Source organism: Crinia signifera, chromosome 12, assembly GCF_055691185.1.
Source record: "Crinia signifera chromosome 12, ASM5569118v1, whole genome shotgun sequence".
In the NCBI taxonomy this organism is placed as follows: domain Eukaryota; kingdom Metazoa; phylum Chordata; class Amphibia; order Anura; family Myobatrachidae; genus Crinia; species Crinia signifera.
Genome location: NC_139228.1, coordinates 18,692,083 through 18,712,923, shown reverse-complemented (window position 1 = coordinate 18,712,923; position 20,841 = coordinate 18,692,083). Strand labels below are relative to the sequence as shown.

At 45.1% G+C, this 20,841-nt stretch overlaps 1 protein-coding gene across 4 annotated transcripts in view; it reads right to left on the bottom strand.

Moving 5' to 3' along the window:
- RALGAPA1 (Ral GTPase activating protein catalytic subunit alpha 1) overlaps nucleotides 1-20,841 on the bottom strand; it is a 194,394-nt gene that overhangs the window by 84,193 nt on the left and 89,360 nt on the right. For all 4 annotated transcript variants that reach the window (XM_083167787.1, XM_083167784.1, XM_083167785.1 and 1 more), the window contains 4 exons: nucleotides 19,715-19,836; nucleotides 16,961-17,177; nucleotides 9,640-9,816; nucleotides 5,054-5,191 (listed from right to left, as the gene is read on the bottom strand). In XM_083167787.1, coding sequence (XP_083023913.1) covers nucleotides 5,054-5,191; nucleotides 9,640-9,816; nucleotides 16,961-17,177; nucleotides 19,715-19,836 — 654 coding nt within the window. The remainder of the gene's footprint in view (nucleotides 1-5,053; nucleotides 5,192-9,639; nucleotides 9,817-16,960; nucleotides 17,178-19,714; nucleotides 19,837-20,841) is intronic.

The following is a 20,841-nucleotide window of genomic DNA, read 5'->3' as shown; positions in this document are numbered from 1 at the left end:
TTTCAAACCCCCAGGGGTTTCACCAATTTTGATACAACTGGGCTGTGCAAATGAAAAATTACATTTTTTACACAAAAATGCAGTTCTGGCTCAAAATTTTTCATTTTCACAAGGAATGAAGGAGACAAAGCACCCCAAAATATGTGCCCCAATTTCTCCCGAGTACGGCAATGCCTCACATGTGACCAAAAAATACCATTTGGGTGCATGGCAGGACTCAGAAGGGAAGGAGTGATTTTTGGATTTTGCAGCTCAGATTCTGGTGGAATGTTGGTGGGTGCTATGTCGCATTAGCAAGACCCCCGAAGCACCAATACAGTGGAACCCCCCCACAAGTGACCCCATTTTGCAAACTACACCCCTCAGGGAATTCATCTAGGGGTATAGTGTACATTTCAAACCCCCAGGGGTTTCACCAATTGTGGTACAACTGGGCAGTGAAAATGAAAAATTTAATTTTTTACACAAAAATGCAGTTCTGGCTCAAAATTTTTCATTTTCACAAGGAATGAAGGAGACAAAGCACCCCAAAATATGTGCCCCAATTTCTCCCGAGTACGGCAATGCCTCACATGTGACCAAAAAATACCATTTGGGTGCATGGCAGGACTCAGAAGGGAAGGAGTGATTTTTGGATTTTGCAGCTCAGATTCTGGTGGAATGAATGGTGGGTGCTATGTGGCATTAGCAAGACCCCCGAAGCACGGTGAAATGATGAACCTAATAATCCATAGATGTGTGGTATATTTTAAAACACTCCTTTATACATAGGCCGGGTTTGTCGGGGCAAGTTTCACAGTGGAAAATAGTATCCTTTCTTATTCCCTTTTTATAGCAAACTTTGCACCTTTTTTGTGTCCTGCCCTTTCTTGCAGTGGAGGGGATTTCGTTAGGAAAATGCTGCCCTGGTACAATACGGGGGCCAGTACTAGAAGTACTGGGGCCCTCTGCCTGCTGGTTCCCAAATATTAGGCCCTTTATGACTTCCTTTTGAAAGTGCATAAATGTCCCCCTCTGGCTGGTAGAACGGAATAGCACGTAAGCGTTATACAGTGCCATCTGGATGATATACACGGCCAGCTTCTTGTACCAGATTTTTGTTTTCCGCAGGGCACTGTACGGCTTCAGTACCTGATCTGAAAGATCCACTCCGCCCATGTACCTATTGTAATCTAGGATACAATTAGGTTTTGAGGTGTGGGTACTGGTACCTCGTACAGGGACGGAGGTGGTACTGTCTCCATGAATTGTTGTCAGTATAAGGACATCCCATTTGACCAACAACATATTTTCGGTGCATATTCCCCTGCTTTCACCCCTTCTCAGTACTTGGGCAATGTGCGTTTTTGGGAGGCCTCTTTGGTTCTTGCGCACAGTACCGCAAGCTGCTGTACCTCTTGAACCAAGGGCCTTAAACAGGGGGATGCTAGTGTAAAAGTTATCCACATAGAGTTGATAACCTTTATCCAGAAAGAGGTGCACTAAATCCCAGACAATTTTTCCACTAACACCTACTAGGGAGGGGGGGCATTCTGCCGGTTCAATTGTTGAATCCTTCCCTTCATACTGTATACCCTAAACCTGTGGGTGTACCCTGAGGTGCTTTCACACAGCTTATACATTTTTATGCCATACCTTGCCCTCTTACTGGGAAGGTACTGGCGGAATTTAACCCTTCCTTTAAAATGTATAAGGGACTCGTCGATACAAATAAATTTTTCAGGGATGTACATCTCTGCAAATTTGGCACTGAAATGATCAATGACCGGCCTGACTTTGAATAGCCGGTCAAAGGTGGGATCATCTCTGGGTGGGCACTGTGCATTATCGGTGTAATGTAAAAATTTAAGGATTGTCTCAAAACGAGTCCGAGTCATGGCCATACGGTAAAATGGGGTGCTGTACAGAACATCTGTACTCCAATATTGCCTAATTTCTGGCTTTTTTACTATGCCCATATGTAACACCAGACCCCAAAACGTCATCATCTCTACTGCATCTACAGGGGTCCACCTAGCAAATGATGACGTGGGGTTTTGAGCAATAAACTGCTGGGCATATAAATTACTTTGGTCCACCATTAAATTTATAAAATCATCAGAGAAAAATAATTTGAAAAAGTCAATTTCTCTGAGACCTGTTGAATCAAATTGGATTCCTGGGATGGCCAAAAACTCAGGAACCTGGGGCTCAAAATTGTCTGGTGGAGGAGGAAGAGGAGCTTAAGACGAATCCTTCAAATTCCCTGCTTGCATCACTGGCTGTGTCAGAGTCAGAGGCAAGCATGGCATATGCCTCCTCCGCTGAATACATTCTTCTGGATGACTGGGATGACATTTGGGATGACATTTTTATTTTTGTGTTTCTGTAAGTGTAATGTTTCAACACGTGTATAGTGTAGGGGGGGTACAAACTTTATTTCAACACGGGGGGTATGTAGTGTGTAGTGTGTATGTAGTGCAGAAAAAAAAAATACTTTATACAGGAATTTGATCCCAATAAAAAAAAAAAAAAATTGAAGGGGTTAAAAAAAAAAAAAAAAAAAAGGTCCTGCGCCAAAAATTGAGCACAGATGTTGGTCAGTAACGTCCGTCACTGAACAGCGCTCAAAGGCAACAGGACACCCACAAAAGCAACGTGGGTGTAAAAAGAAAAAAAAAAACAATTTAAAAAAACTGCAGAAAAAAAATGATATCAACCCTGTGCCAAAAATGCTGTTCAGTGATTAAAACCTGCAGATCTGTGATGCAGTGATGCAACACTGATTAGCAGTGAGGGGCAGCAGGCACACAACTGTGGGTGCAACCTGACAGGGTATATATAAAAAAAAAAACCCTGGACCCCCAAAAAGTTGCTGATTAATTAATTTAAACTGATCAGCACAAAAGGGGGGGGGGGGGCAGCAGGGGGGGCAGCAGTCAGTTGCACACGCAGCACAACCTTTGGTGCAACTGACTGGTATATATATAAAAAAAAAAAAAACCCTGGACCCCCAAAAAGTTGCTGATCTTAATTAATTTAAACTGATCAGCACAAAAGGGGGGGCAGCAGGGGGGGGGCAGCAGTCAGTTGCACAGGCAGCACAACCTTTGGTGCAACTGACAGGTATATATATAAAAAAAAACCTCTGCACCCCCAAAAAGTTGCTGATCAGCTCAGATATAGTGATCAGCACAAAAGGGGGTGCAGCAGACACAAAATATAGCACTCTCTATCACTCTCTGTCACTATCTCTGACTATCTCTGACTATCTATCACTATCTGTGACTCTATGACACTGCAGCAGCAGCACACAGGAAGTCACAAGATCCAGGAAGCATCCAGCTGCTGGCAGCACGCTACCAGCGGTGACCAGCGGTGATCAGCGGTGATCAGATAAGTATCAGGCAAGGTTCAGGTATGTATAGCAGGACAGAGTGGCCGGTGACCGCTCTGCACGCAATTCCAGACCGGAATGGCGTCTGCAGCGCAGTCACCGTTAGTTTAAATGGCGCGCCATGGCTGTGATTGGTCCGTCGGTCCGACGGACCAATCACAGCCTTGGAGGCAGGTGGGGTGAGGTGTCGTCGTCACCGATGACCCCCTCATGCCCCCTCACACCCGGCGGTGATTGACACCTGTGTTACCGAGCGTCTGATTCGCCGGTAACACAGGAAAACGCTGCGAATGGCTGTTCACATTGAACAGCCAATCACAGCGATCGCCGACGGGGGGGCGGCATCGCCGCCCCCCCTGGGCATGCAGGGACATGTCTGCTGTCAGGGACAGCAGACATCGTCCCTCTGTCACTGCGTCTCTAGACGCAGTGGCACTTTGAAGTCATGACGTATATATACGTCATGTGTCGGGAAGTACATCCCGGCCATGACGTATATATACGTCAAATGTCGGGAAGGGGTTAAATAAAAAAGCAACAAAAGTGAAAAGTTTTATTCATTGCTGTAAAAAACAACATTTACAACAAAAAACAACAACACACTACTTGAGGATATACAAATACACACACACGCACTCAAACGTCACCTGTACCTATACATTGGTACAGTAGCAGAAGAAATTCTTAAAAGCTGCTTAACCCTTCTACAGTACGTGCCAGAGATAAAGCCAAATGGGTATGAGTCATTGGGTTGACATTCGCTGGCTCGACCACTGAAAGTCGACAGGCCTTATCTCGACACCTGAAATAGGTAGACAAGGCTAAGGTCGATAGGGTTGGAAGGTTGACGTAAACATTAGGTCGACAATGAGAAAGTCGAAAGTCACAAAGTCGACATGAGTTTTTCACATTTTTGTCCCGATAGTTGACACAGTCTAAGTGTACCATGTCCCCTCACATGACTTGTTGCGCTCAGCGCACTATTTTATTCTCCCTCCGCACCGTAGCAGATGGTAGGGCATGAAATACTGCCTGTCGGCACACAAAAACCATGAAAAACTCTTGTCCACCTTTTGACTGTCGACCTAATGCTTGTGTTGATCTTCCGACACAGACAACTTAAGCCATGTTGACCTATATCAAGTGTTGACCAAAGGCCTGTTGACGTTCAGTGGTCGACTCAATGACCGTATCTCAAGCCCCGTACACATTAAGCGATATTGTGAACAATATCTATCAAAAATGGGCTTCACCATATCGTCTAGTACACTCTATATCGTTATCGATGTGCGCTCCCGAGTGTCATTATCGATGATTGAGGTCTTCCACACATGCAGGTAAATTTGGCAATATAACCAAAGGACCTGCATGTTTATCAGGCCCCAGTGACTTCACTGAACGATATCGGCAGCCGAAATCGTCTAGTGTGTAGGGCCCTCTAGGAAAGGGAACGTGTAGGCCATTCACTCCAATCATAACATTTATTAAATCAAATGAAATAAACTAATAAAAGCTTGTATGCAATATCACTATATTCACATCCTACTAATAATTAAATAAAAAAATTAAAACATTTTTAAAAAAAAAATACTCAACGAAGGACTGTAAATGGAAATCTAATGGTTCTAAACAAAAAAATAGTCACAAATCCAGATGATTAAATCTGTATTCAGTTACCTATGTCATCTGGTGTTTGCAGGACTGAATGTTGGAGCTTTTCATGCAGCTCCACCTGTTCAGAATTAAAAGCAGCAGGAGATGGTGTTTGGGAGCGCGAGCCATAAGCAGACAGGGCCGGGGACGCATTTCCAGAGCCTAAAAGTTTATGTGATAAAAAACAAATGTAACAGTTGTAAAGCTGCATATGAATTTCAATTGAAATGATCTCCCAACAAGAAAAATAGGCAGTCAATTGTCACTGGTGCTGCTACCGCAGGTCCTCCGATGGGTGATCACTGCTGCCATCGTACATGGGGTACAAGTTCTACCATGTTTCCAGCAGTAAACCTTTATACAGTTACAACCCAGATCAGATCCCATTTACACGGTACAAGCGTGCTGCAGTGTGAACCATTCTTGGAGCCTCCGATCCGGATTCAGGAAGTCAATCATTCGGATATGCCAGAATAACCAGAAGCAGTCCTCCTCAGGACATTGTCATGGATAGCATTACCGCCTAGCAGCACTGAGGTCATGGGTTCAATTCCCCAACGGCCTTTATTCAGATCTGATCGCAGTACAAATTTGTTTGGAAAATGGGCAAAACCATGTGCACTGCAGGTGGGGCAGATGTAACATGTGCAGAGAGAGTTACATTTGTGTGAGTTATTTCGTTTCTGTGCAGGGTAAAGACTGGCTGCATTATTTTTACACTGCAATTTAGATTTCAGTTTCAACACACCCCACCCAAATTTAGCTCTCTCTAACATGTTACATCTGCCCCACCTGCAGTGCACATGGTTTTGCCCATTTTCCATACAAATGTGTACTGCAATCAGATCTGAATAAGGCCCAATGTGTGGTGTGTCTATATTCTCCCCATGCTTGTGTGGGTTTCCTCAAGGTACTCCGGTTTCCTTCCACAATACAAAATATACTGGTAGGTTAATTGGTTCAGAACAAAAATAACCCTAGAATGTCTGTGTGTGTGTACATGTGGTAGGGAACATAGATTGTAAGCTCCACTGGGGCAGAGACCGATGTGACTGTTATTCAAATATTCTCTGTAAAGTGCTGTGGAATATGTGTGCGCTATAAAAATAACATAAATAAAATAAACACCAGTAGAACCATGCATAACCCATTTCAGATAAATGTTCCTTCTTCAGAAGCGCGGTTATTATTGAAAAACAGTATATTATTTATACTAGATAGAGCTGTCCAGCACCTATCGGCGCTGTGTGTCAACTTCCTGAATCTGGAGAGGAGGGTCCATTACCACCTTGGACGCCATGATGTCATCGGACCTGTTGCTGCTTTGCCGTGGCGATCAGTCTTGCGCTTGTTACCTTGGCTATGATTTGTAAGTGCATCTACATATTAAATACCCTGTTTTTATGGTCCTCTGCACTATATTTCCCATTTGCGCTATATGATATTGGACATGTGAGATGTGAGATTATTGCTACAGTTGTCACGACTGCCGACATCGCTTTTACCATACATTCTACACCTTGGTTACTATTGAGCGCTTTGTATTGTGCAATTTATTCTATTCTTCACCTGTTCAATGTGAATATATTCTGAAAGTTTACTTAGAATTGCATGTACGAAGCTGCGCTCTAGTTTAATTGCGCACTGTAGATCAGGCATTCCCAACCACGGTCCTCAAGGCACACCAACAGTGCAGGTTTTGTAGATATCCAGGCTTGAGCACAGGTGACTTAATTAGTATCTGAGGGATTCTAACTAAACCATCTGTGCTGAAGCCTGGATATCACTAAAACCTGCACTGTTGGTGTGCCTTGAGGACCGTGGTTGGGAATGCCTGATGTAGATTGAAATAGTTTCTTTGTGATCTAGTGTCTGTCAAATCAGCTTTTCATCGGAGTGAAAGATTTCGGAAAATCCAAGTTTAATTAATGAGTACTTCTACTTAGTGGATGCATACAAAAGATATACATAACTTATAGACGGGCGCTTCTGCTTCTAATATATTTCTCCGCCGTGGATGTGTTCAATATACCATGCGGAGGGAAAACATATGGATAGTGAAGTACAGTTTAGGTACAACAAAAATTTTAATTCGACACACTGCTCCCTCTGGTAGGTTACAATTCACTCCTCCAGAGTTCAGCAGATACACATTTAAAATTCACAAGGCAAAAAGGTGATAAAATAATTTCTTATGGGCAATCCTCTGGGTGAACCAAAAGTTATGGGGCAATTACCGGAATAGGTGGAACTGAATCGCCAGTTCATATAGCGCGTGTGAAAATGTCCCGGGGCAAAGTCACAGATATCAGCTCCCTCGAGTTCCGGTGCCTCACTCTCTGGTCACTCCTGCGGGTCCTCTAGACTGACGCGTTTCGACTCCTTGCTGGAGTCTTTTTCAAAGTCTCAAGTCGGAATACTCCATTAGGTCCTATGCGGCTTCTTATATGCTGGCTCTGGATGAGCTCAGCCAATCTCCGTACGCTGTCCCCAAGTCACTTCCGGGTTCCGGCCCGGAGGTGACGTACGTTGCTTACCCGATGTCTCCATGGTTACTGGATGATAGTTGTGCGGCTTCCGGACTCCGGTCCGGAAGTGACGTCTCGCGTGAGTGATCTTTGTCTTGGTTACTGACTCTAAAAGGATGAGTGAGCCAGGCTTCCGGGTTGCACACCGGAAGTGACGTATCGGCGTCTCCGTGGTAACCTTGATAGTTTATGTCTGCTTAATGTCTACCGATACGTAATGTCCGTTTCTTGGCTCTGTTAGTGGTGTTACCATGGCTGCAATCAAGGGAAGTAAATGTCAGCCCATATAATTAGATATACATTCTCGTATATATGGAAAATTTCATATATGGTTGATTACAGGAATTGAATTTGCAAAGTAACAATAATGATACAGGGGTAACGATAAATTTACATAAAGTGACAGTGCTTTAAATATCAATCTGATAGTAGCAAATGTTCCATACTTTGAACCCTCTTATATATTGCCACATTTCTTTTCAACCCCTAAAGTGCCAGTGCATACGGGGTGTGTTAGAGTTTATAAAGTGACAGTGCTTATAAAGTATGGAACATTTGCTACTATCAGATTGATATTTAAAGCACTGTCACTTTATGTAAATTTATCGTTACCCCTGTATCATTATTGTTACTTTGCAAATTCAATTCCTGTAATCAACCATATATGAAATTTTCCATATATACGAGAATGTATATCTAATTATATGGGCTGACATTTACTTCCCTTGATTGCAGCCATGGTAACACCCCTAACAGAGCCAAGAAACGGACATTACGTATCGGTAGACATTAAGCAGACATAAACTATCAAGGTTACCACGGAGACGCCGATACGTCACTTCCGGTGTGCAACCCGGAAGCCTGGCTCACTCATCCTTTTAGCGTCAGTAACCAAGACAAAGATCACTCACGCGAGACGTCACTTCCGGACCGGAGTCCGGAAGCCGCACAACTATCATCCAGTAACCATGGAGACATCGGGTAAGCAACGTACGTCACCTCCGGGCCGGAACCCGGAAGTGACTTGGGGACAGCGTACGGAGATTGGCTGAGCTCATCCAGAGCCAGCATATAAGAAGCCGCATAGGACCTAATGGAGTATACCGACTTGAGACTTTGAAAAAGACTCCAGCAAGGAGTCGAAACGCGTCAGTCTAGAGGACCCGCAGGAGTGACCAGAGAGTGAGGCACCGGAACTCGAGGGAGCTGATATCTGTGACTTTGCCCCGGGACATTTTCACACGCGCTATATGAACTGGCGATTCAGTTCCACCTATTCCGGTAATTGCCCCATAACTTTTGGTTCACCCAGAGGATTGCCCATAAGAAATTATTTTATCACCTTTTTGCCTTGTGAATTTTAAATGTGTATCTGCTGAACTCTGGAGGAGTGAATTGTAACCTACCAGAGGGAGCAGTGTGTCGAATTAAAATTTTTGTTGTACCTAAACTGTACTTCACTATCCATATGTTTTCCCTCCGCATGGTATATTGAACACATCCACGGCGGAGAAATATATTAGAAGCAGAACCTATCAGCGCCCGTCTATAAGTTATGTATATCTTTTGTATGCATCCATTTGTTTGAGGGGATAGGAAAACCCTCTTCTACATAACTAGACAGGCTGCTGTGCGCACGGGTGGGGAGCACTTACCTACTACACACTTCTACTTAGTGGACTTTTTAAGTTAATACTAACTAATGTCCTGTATTTAGGCACAGACATATCCGTTACAATAAACATACATAGCAACCCAAGTTCTAGCACTGAATGCTTGCCAACTGAGGAGACAGGGAATCTGCACACACGTACTGCTAGACTGAATGAGAATCATCTGCTGGACACTGTAACAAAGATAACTTTTAAATTCCATTGGAGTCTTCTCCTGTGGTCTAAAGATAGCCTCAGAGCACATATTCAAGCATGGCTGCTTATAATCAGATTTATTGCACAGGAGCAAATTGGTTGATACTGCCATGTATTTGGCCAGCGTAAGGGTAAAACACAGAGGTTAAGCATTTTGATTCTTACACAAATCTTAAGTGTTTTTACAATAACAATGAAGCAAGTGATTTAGTACCTGCAGTAACCAACACATCTGCACACAAGGCCTGCTGGTTGAGGCTACTGGTTTCCGAGTCAATGTGAAGTGTAGTCAGACTGACCACTTCCTGTTCCTCTGTGCTGAGCTGTACAGATGCTGTATCGGTGTCTGCGGTGAGGGGTACTGCGGAATCATTGCCAAACGGGAAACCAGCTAAAGAGAGATAAGAAAAATGTATGAGCAGCAAAAAAGTGTACAATGTTTCTCAACAGAATATTGTCAAGGGCACCAGACTGCCTCTGCAGTCTTCCCATAGTGCACCTTGGTGCCATCTGTTCCCGGCTAACTGACGCACAAGCATCCTACCCATCCAAACGTGTAAAAGAAAACATGATTGATCAGACCACGTCTTCCTCTGCTTCCAGGTTCAATTCTGATGCTCGCATGCACACTAAAGGTGCCCATACACTGCTCCGATTTGGCTTGTTGTCATCCAAATCCGAAGGATCGGCCCAGCGGTTCGGATGAAAACTGGCTAAGTCGGAGATGTTTGGCATGAGATCCAATCTGACACTTGGTCTCGTGAGCATCAAATCACAACACCGTTAATGCTTTTTAGCACGCACGATGTATCACATCCGTTCAGGGCCATATTTAGGTATGTGAAAATAAGCAACATTCCCTTGTGTCTAAAAGCTTTGCCCGTATAGATCAAAGCATCACAAAAAAGGGATTTTTGTAAGAACTTACCGTTCGAATCCCTTTCTCTGATATGGTCCTGGTGACACAGCTCAACACTGGGATGTAGGAGGGTCCGAAGGAGCCAGGCACCTATCCTAAAGCTTTAGAGGGTAGGCTCCTCCCCTACTGCATCCCTGGACTCTTCAGTTCAATCTTTCAAAGCCACTGGAATACATTAACTCAGTACAAACGCCTTCACATATTATATGCACATTTTATAACAGTAACTGTTAACTTTCAACCATTTTAACATGAACATCATGAAACTTCTGGCATACTTACTGAGCGTAAGGGAGGGATCGCTGTGTCACCAGGACCATATCAGAGAAAGGGATTCGAACGGTAAGTTCTTACAAAAATCCCTTTTTCTCTTTCAATGGTCCTGGTGACACAGCTCAACACTGGGACGTTCCAGAGCCGGTCCTTTGGGTGGGTACGCTCAGATCTGCAGCTCTCAGCACTGCTCGCCCGAATGATGCGTCCTCCGACGCGAACTCGTGGAATCTATAGAATTTGGCAAAGGTATGAACAGATGACCAAGTGGCAGCCCTGCAAACCTGCTCAGCCGTGGCCCCATGTCGAGCCGCCCAAGAGGTGGCAACTGACCTGGTGGTATGCGCATTTATTCTGGCCGGTACCGGACTACCCACTTTGGTGTATGCAAAGGCTATCACAGACCGCAACCACCTAGCAATAGTCTGCTTAGATGCAGGCCAACCAATTTTGTGTACGTCATACAGTACCAATAAAGTATCAGTCTTTCTGACACTCTTTACTCTGTCCACATAGATGCGTAAAGCACGCACAACATCCAAACTCTTCAATTTGTCCCTTTTCTTAGAACCCTCAGGGGGTTGAAACACAGGTAGAACTATCTCCTGATTTAAATGGAAGGCAGAGACTACCTTCGGTAAAAACTGAGGCACTGTTCTCAGAACTGCCCTGTCATCATGAAAAATTAGGAAGGGAGATTTGCATGACAAAGCTCCCAACTCTGACACCCTTTTAGCAGATGCCACTGCCAATAAAAACACTAGCTTCCATGTGAGAAACTTAAGGTCCGCCGACCTTAAAGGCTCAAAGGGTGCCTTCTGAAGGCATTCCAAAACCAGTGACAGATCCCAAGGTGCTACTGGTTGCTTGTATGGAGGTTTCAACCTGGATACTCCTTGTAAAAAGGTTTGAATTTCCGGCAAAATGGCTATCCTTTTCTGGAAATAGATGAACAAGGCCGAAATTTGCACCTTCAATGACTGAAGGCTTAGGCCCGATGAAAAACCATCTTGTAAGAATTCCATCATTCTTGATAGCTTAAAATGAGATGTGTGAGCCTTTCTTCTCTCACACCATCGAATGTAAGTCTTCCAGACTCTATAATAATTTGCCGTGGATACAGCTTTTCTGGCTTTTATCATAGTCTGTACTACTGCCTCAGAAAACCCTTTCCTTTTCAAAATGGCGGTTTCAATAGCCAGGCCGTCAAAATCAATCGATCGGAATCCAGGTGATTGAATGGGCCTTGTCTTAGAAGGTCTGGCCTCAGAGGTAGACGCCATGAGTCCACAGACAACCTCTGAAGCCTCGAGTACCAGGACCTCCTTGGCCAATCTGGGGCCACTAAAATCACCGGAACCTTCTGCCCTTGTATTTTCTTCAAAAGTCTCGCTAACATTGGTACTGGTGGGAATGCATAGAGGAAATTTCCCTGCCAGTGAATAGTCATGGCATCCACTGCCTCCGCTAGTGGATCCCTCGTTCTGGCATAGAACCTGGGCACCTGATGGTTGAACCTGGATGCCATCAGGTCCATATCCGGAGTTCCCCACATCAAAGTAATCTGGTGAAACACCTGAGGGTGTAAGCTCCATTCCCCTTCCTTGAGCTCCTCCCTGCTCAGGAAGTCGGCTTCTATATTCTCTATTCCTGGAATGAATATAGCCGATACAGCTGGAACATTCTGTTCCGCCCATAGGAAGATTCTGGACACCTCCCACATGGCCAATTTGCTGCGTGTACCTCCCTGGTGATTCAGATACGCCACAGCTGTGGCATTGTCGGTCTGAATCCTCAAAGGGAGGTTCAGTAACCTGTCTCCCGCCAAGGAAATCACTTTCCAGACAGCTCTCAGCTCCAAGATGTTGATTGGTAACGCTGATTCCTCTGCCGTCCACAGGCCCTGCAGCCTGAGATCCAGGACTACTGCCCCCCAGCCCCTGAGACTGGCGTCGGTAGTTACTACCAACCAGTCCCAGGTCTGTAATGACCGACCCCACTGAAGGGAATCTACTTCTGTCCACCATTTCAAGGAGTCTCGAGTGTCCGAAGACAGCACTATCATCTCCGACTTCATGGTCAGAGTGTTTCCTGACCAGGCTGACAAAATGTTCCATTGGAACACCCGAGAGTGGAACCTGGCAAATTGAAGCGTCTCGAATGACGCCACCATTTTCCCCAGAAGCTTGAGGCACCTCCATACTGAAATGCTCTGAGCCCTGAGAATCTCCTGGACTAAGGTGACCAGATCCCTGGCCTTTACCTCCGGGAGAAATACCCGATGGAGATGGGTATCCAGTATGACTCCCAAGAATTGGAGTCTCTGTGATGGTACCAACTGAGATTTTTGTAAATTTAAAATCCAGCCGTGAGCCTGCAAAAAACTGATGGCCTCTGCCAAGTGACTCTGAAGCATGGCTGCTGACTCTGCTTTGAACAGGAGATCGTCCAAATAGGGTATTACTGTGATTCCCCTGAGCCTCAGCACCGCCGCCATCACTGACATTATCTTTGTGAATACCCTTGGCGCGGTTGCTAGCCCAAAGGGTAACGCCTGGAATTGTAAATGCAGGTCTCCTATAGCAAACCTCAACAAGGTCTGATGCTCCGGGTGTATAGGGACGTGCAGATATGCGTCCTGGACATCCATGGACGCCAAAAATTCTCCCTGGTCCAGACTCAGGAGTACTGACCGTAGGGACTCCATTTTGAAATGGTCTACCCATAAATGAACATTTAGGGACTTCAAATTTAGTATTGGCCTGAAAGACCCGTCCTGTTTGGGCACCAGAAATAGAGTGGAGTAAAAGCCTTTCTTCCACTCTGCCCTGGGAACCGGGGTAACCACCCCTTTCTCCAAAAGGGAGTGAGCTGCTCTCACAAGAGCTGTACGAAGCAGCGCCTCCTTTGGTAAGGATGTGGGAATGAACCTTTTCGGAGGCAGACCTCTGAAAGGGATTTTGTAGCCCAGGGTTATAATATCTAACACCCAGGCATCCTGGTCTAGAGAAGCCCATGCGTCCCTGAAGTGTGTGAGACGCCCCCCCACCTTTATCACTGCCGGGCAACACCCCTGACAGTCATGCGGAGGGTTCCTTTGGAGGCAGGCTTCTTGTTAAAGGAACCAAACTTGGACTTATGTGTCTTGCCCCTAGAGGACTGAAACTTTCCCCTGAAAGACTGTCCTCGAAAGGACGCACCACCTCTAGGGGAGGGCCGAAAGGACGGCCTAAAAGCAGAGAACCTGGAGTTCTGCTTAGCCGAGGGAGCCGGCAGAAATGTACTTTTGCCGCCCGTGGCCTGTTTAATAATTTCCTCTAGTTCTGTTCCAAATAGTAACTTTCCCTTGAAAGCTAAAGTTTCTAGGGCCTTTTTGGACTCATTGTCCGCTTCCCAGGCCTTAAGCCAGAGCACTCTCCTGGCATTAATAGAGACTGTGGATACTCTGGTCGCCATCTTAAGAGCTTCCTCCTCTGCTTCCACCACATACTCTGCAGCTGCCTTCATTTTCTCTGCCAGCAGCAATGCACCCGGGTCTGCCTGCAGCATGGTGCATAATTCACCAGCCCATTCAATCATGGCCTTAGAGACCCAGGCTGAAGCAATAAGGGGGCGTAGAGTGAATCCCACCCCTTCAAAAATAGCCTTGAGGTTACCCTCCAGCTTTTTATCCACAGAATCTTTAAAAGCTGCACCGCCCTGTACTGGCAATACAGTAGCCTTGGACAAACGTGCCACTGAAGCGTCCACAACTGGCACCTTTTCCCAGAGCTCCGCATGAGACTCTGGCATGGGGTACAGACTAAGGAATCTCTTAGGCATCTGTAGCCTCTTATCAGGAGTTTTCCAAGCCCCTTCCAACAATTCCTGTAACCCCTCATCTGAAGGAAAAGAGACAGCCTCCTTCCGCTGTCGCTTAAAAACACCTTTAACAGGAGTCTTATCCTCCACAGACAGTTTTAAAGCTTGTTTCACAGCTACAATAAGATCCTCTATACCAGCAGAAGAGGTCTCTTCAAAATCATCACCCTGATCCCAGGGGATGTCAGTATACGCTCCCTCCTCCTCATCTGCCAAAGAAGGCATAGCATAAGACCTTTTAGGGGTCCCTGCAACGTCATCCATTTTGTCTAGTATTTCACTAAACCTATTGATCCCCTTAGCAGTATCCTGCATAACCTGAATAAGAGCAGGATCTGCCTGGGTAAGAGGCAAGGAGCCAGAAGACTGCTGAGATGATGGTATAGGTCTCTGTGATTCTACCAACACATCACTCTGCCTGTCCAGAAGCTGCACCAAAGCGTTCACTGACCTGCCTAGGGCACTGGCCCACGCGGGTTCCATCTGCTCTGCCCTATGGGCTTCACTCCCCATGGGTCTCACAGCAGCGCAAGTAATACATAAGCCCCCCTTGGCCATCTGCTCAGGGACAAATTTCTGTGTGCATACATTGCACGCGCTCAGTGCAATAAGGGCTCCCTCCCCCAAAACCACAGCCTGATGCTCAGACATGATGCAAGTGAAAATATATTATATATATAAATATACAGTGCAAACAATGTACTAGCGTTTATACAGAGTTAATGCACCCAGTCACTTAGCTGTCTGTTGGTTTCAGATGCGGGGAAACGATGCCCAGGAAATCCAAATCACTCTGCCAGGATCAGTAAGCCAGCTCAGCTCCGCTGCAAGCGTTCTGAAAGGCGCCAAACACAGAGTGAGGGAAGAGACCAAAAGTCCCTGCTGCTGCGGGGTCCGTGACCTTTTGGCGCCAACCACCCCCAGTCAGCCGCTCCCTAGGTAGGATTTCCTAGTTCCAGTGTCTCCCCCTCGACTGGGGACCACTTGGAACATGCCTGTCACAACGCTGCTGTCCTCTCATATAGCTCAGCGTGTAAGCTCCGCATAAAATGGCCGCCGCCTTCACGGAGCGCCTGTCCACCATGATCCCCACCTAAACGTGGAGCCGGTTTCAGGGTACTCCGGAGCCCAGGCAGCTTCTCAAAAGAAGCTGTAAGCGCTGCACAGGGAGGCCAGACAGCGTCTCCCTTGTGCACAGTGAGCTGACAGGACGCGCTTCTGTCAGCTCCTGCTGCGCTAGCAGTGTGAGGATTCACTATGAGAATCCTCACACTGTGCCTACCTAGCTAGGGTGAAAGTTAATAAAACAATAAAAATTCCCTAACTACTCTAATTCTTCGACTGCTCCTGCAGCCCTTTAAAATAGCACCCACTCCAGTGGGCACCTAACACGAACTGAAGAGTCCAGGGATGCAGTAGGGGAGGAGCCTACCCTCTAAAGCTTTAGGATAGGTGCCTGGCTCCTTCGGACCCTCCTACATCCCAGTGTTGAGCTGTGTCACCAGGACCATTGAAAGAGAAATGCTGCAATCTAACTGGGTGAGCATGTGATACCCTACTAGCGCCCACACAAGGTGCGATGGTCGGATGAATTTTTTACTGTTTAGTTAAATGCATCGCATGCAGTGCATATTGCATTGTCTTTCTTTTGGCATCCCATATCGCACGTCAAAAAAGTATGTGCATGCAGTACTTTTTGTACTAGATCTTGTTAAAAGATCACGCTGTTTTAGCCTACCATGTGCAATTTGAACTAGGGGGTCATTCGGATTTGATCGTTCGCACGGGGGAGCAATGTTTTGCTTCTGCACACAAGTATTTCTAAGCATGTAATGAAGAAAACGTGGGGCGCCCCGTGACACACTCAGAAAACACCTTATAATAGACAAATTTATTGTTGACAGACTAAACAAGCATAAAAAACACATAGTAATAAAATAAAAAACTAATAAATAAATACAGTTGTAAATAACAGTGGAAACCTCCCAGGGGTTATCAATTAAAAAGAAACATAAATGTCCATCTTAATGTACTGGCAGAATAACCTTTGATTTAAAACAGGCACTTGCTGTGCGGAACCTCGAGTTCTCAACCCACTGCTGTGTGAATGGAAATCCTTAGTGGTAAAGAGGGTAGCTGGCATTTAGGTGAGTGGCCGGTTTATAATGCAAAGTACACAAGTCTATCCAAATAATTAGGGTATATGTTGATGGATGAAATACCTCCAGTTAGGCATAAATATGTCACCAGCTACCACGGTAGCAAGAGTCTCCTTAACTATCGCCTAGGCAGACTGTATGCAGAGTTTAAAGCACACGCAAAGCTGCGACTTTTGCAGCTTTGCGCGTGAACTAGAATGACCTCCTAGATGCTTTGTACAAACGCATCAAGACCAAAAAGAACCGTGTGTGTGGGCACCTTTAGATTTGAATACTCTAATAAGCACTGAGCTCTGGTTATGTGCACTGGTTACGTTATTCACCTTCAAACTTCCTTCCATCACACTGAAACGCGTTGAAGGAGTCTGATTGGCTGTCGGAGCTGAGCAGCTCACTGCTGGCGGCACTCGCTGGAGACGTCCACTCTGATGGAACGCCAGGGTCATCCGCTGGGCGCATTTGGCTGTGTTTGTTAAGTGGGTCTGGCAAGTCTTTGGGAACTTCTAGACTGCCGGGGCTGCTTCCTCTGCGAGTTAGAATCTGGGAAACAGACCACAGATACACTATAAAGCCAATAACCACATAATTGGAGGAAAGAAGCTAACCGATAATCTAGAACACTAAATATACAATAGCAAATATTTAAAGATTCATAAAGTTATTAAAATATACATAAAATAATGTACCCCCTTCAGTAAAATCTATGGATAAGTCAGAGACGGCTTCTCTTATCATATGAAGGAATCAAGCTGCAGGTTGAGAACTTCTGTGCTGATATTAAACAGCAGACTATTAAAATGCCTGTAGTGACTTATAGCACGAGTTGCCTTATTCCTAATAATACACAAGTTTTCCCAACAATGACATTAGAATAAAGTACAAACAATGGCAACCCGTTTTCCTTCTATTTCAGATGTTTAATGCAGGCATGTCCAAACTGTGGCTCTCCAGCTGTTGTGAAACTACACATCCCAGCATGCCTTGCCATAGTTGTAGCAATACCTATTAGGAAACTATGGCAATGCATGATGGGACTTGGGGTTTCACAAACCGCTGGTGGGCCATAGTTTGGCCATGCCTGGTTTAATGAATAGGAAATATCAGGGGCATTGCTATTTCCCCCCCCCCCAAAAAAATTCTTAAGCTCTTCTCTCATATTCAACATAAAAAAAAAATGCAACATGTAGGCTAACTTTTATCTGTCTATACTCATTTATTACCAAAGACTGCAACTTAAAGTCCCACCTGTATTTTTTGCCATTATTGTACTTTGTTCTAAATAAACAGCAACATTTCAATACAGTATGTTAACACTTTGTAAATATATTATCCTCAAAAGGTGGTAATTTAGGGATGGCCATCGTCCATCGATGATTCAAAATCATTGATGGTTTATGGCCAATGTAGAATAGTTTTGCCATCGATGGGGAGAAACAAATGGTTTCCCTCCATCAATGTCAAGCATAAACAAATAGTTTTTTTTTCATTTTTCCCCGAAAGGGCCCGTGCCGGGGCACAGCTTCGCCCCTGACACCCGTAATGCCACGCCCCATGTTTTGATTGGCCCACAGGCCAATCACTCAAAGAAAATGGATGACCATCACAAGGTAAAAACATTGATGGTCATCCATTCCATAGACAAACAAGATATCTTGTTCTTCTAATTCAACTGTCTGAGGTTGCACCCTCTTTATAAAATATATACAATTATTTTGAGGATCTGATGATAGGCGCCTATTTTCTTCTACAACTAAATACAACATAACTGGTGCGGTAGCCCCCTCTATACGTCCCTCATCCATTGCACAGTATGCAGCTATCAATGGCCAGTTGCACTACTGCCATCGATGCCAATGGCAACGATGGCCATCCCTATGGTAAAACAGATGGAATAGCACTCATGTGTGTCCTGCAAGAACAGCTGCAAGACACCATCAGCCTGCTAGTGATTGACAGTCTATTAATGTTTGGGGAAAGGGATCCACCATAACTGCAATACAGACCATGTTGATGCAGGGCACGCAAGAAGCCAGGATCTGGGTATTTTGTGGGTTTCTATCCCTTATGCCAAGGAAAGGGAACCTTTGGCCCTCCAGCTGTTGGTAACTACACAACCCAACATGCCCTTCAACAGATTTTATATTTGGCCATGCTAAAACTGTTGCAGAGCATGGTGGGATGCATAGTTCATCAACAGCTGGAGGGCCAAAAGTTCCCCCATCCCTGTCATTTGCTAATGTGAGATTCCTTCTAGCCATAGAGGGGTCTGTGCATCTACAAAAGGGAAAGCCATGCGGTCCATGCGTGTCTGTTGTCATTGGTGACAGCACTTGCACCAGCTCCATACTAGGTGCAAAAGATCCACCAGAGCCCAGGTTCTATTTCCTGTGAGCATGACTCTGTGGGCCTTATTCTAGTTCACTCTTTCTGAAAAAATCCTTCTTAGATGGACAAAACCATGTGTACTACAGGTGGGGCAGATGTTACTTGTGCAGAGAGAATTAGATTTGGGTGGGGTTTTATTTCAAAGTGAGATCTATATTGCAGTGTAAAAATAAAGCAGCCAGGATTTACCCTGCACAGAAACAAAATAACTCACCCAAATCTAACTCTCTCTGCACGTTACATCTGCCCCCCTGCAGTGCACATGGTTTTGTCCAGCTAAGAAGGATTTTGTCAGAAAGAGTGAACTAGAATAAGGCCCTGTATCACATGAAGCTTTAGATACACACCCATGCCACTCCCACAAGCCAGGCCGGTTCCATGTGCTTGCATTGTCTATGCCCAGTACTCTTATTAAAACGCTCAATTTATCGTAAAGTCCAAATACTGACTCAGAACAAGATGAAAATGTGCAAAAAACGTATAGATCTGCTTCAATACACTCAGATCCATTCAATCTCCCATTCAAAGGGATGGGATATAGAAATGTGGCCATGTGCAAAAGTTCTAAATGTGTCAGGACAGAGAGTATAAAAGCTATTTATTTCCATTTGCCACAATAAGTCCATAGACCAGCATACAGACCGAAATGCTCTAATTGCTGGTTAATACAGATGCATTTCCAGAATTCTTACCGGTGCTGTCCCGGACCTCAGCCGCTCTGCTATAAATTCATCCATCAGATCTGGGATATTGGAGCTGGAGTTGATATCACTGTTTACGGCACCTAAATGGGGACCTACATCTTCTTTGTTAGCTAGAAAAAAAAAAATGATGCCATTCAATATGTTGTTTCAGTACTCGAAAAAGGGTGAGCAAACACAGGCAGGGGACCAGGGGGACAGAATTAGAGAATAGATGTATGAGGAATGCAGCATGCAGTTAGGGAGATGGTCTTAGAAGCGGAGGAGTCTGGGATTAGTAGAAGTCATTTCAGTAATAAGCAGTTAGTCAAATCTGGGTAACTGTAAAAGCCAAGTCATTTCTTGAAGCAGAGCTGGCGGGGAAGAAGAATAAAGTCATCACTGAAGAGGTCTCTCCAGACAACAGCCTGGTAAATGTCCATTGCTAGATTTGATAGATCATGTTTTCACCTGAGCCATTGATACACCCCAGACATGCTTTATAAGGTCCGCTCACAAAATAAAGTATTACAGGTATATAATTAAACTATGAGCTACTTGGAAACAATGGAGAATATAAATACTGTACCAATGCTTGACCTTTCAACATGTATCCATTTGGGTATTAAGGTGTGTAGATGTATGAAGTAGTGATAAGGGAGAAGAAGAGATAAAGTGCCTGGTACTTTATCACCGGCCAATCAGCTCCTAATTGTCCCTTTTTAAACCCAGCCTGTAACTTAACAGTCAGGAGCGGATTGGCCGGTGATCAAGTACCAGACACTTTATCGCTTCTCCTGCCTTATCCCTGCTTCATACATCTACCCTCAATTAGCCGCGGTAGCAGGGAGGTGACCTCTGAAGGCAGATTCTGCTTGTACAATCTGGAGGTATCAACCGAGCCTGCCTGACACCCCCCTAATTGAATCTGCCTCACTGTATTCACCAGTGGTTCTGAAGCTTCCATAAATCATAAAGCCCTACCTAGTATCAGTCACAGCACCGATGGGCAAAAAGCGGCCGATTCAGACCCGTCCATTGGGGTCCAGATTCAGCCCTGCGTTTAATGGTGGGGGGTTTGCGCATGTGTGACCCTGGGAGCAAACAGCTTTGGCGAGAGTTCTCACTCGCCAAATCGT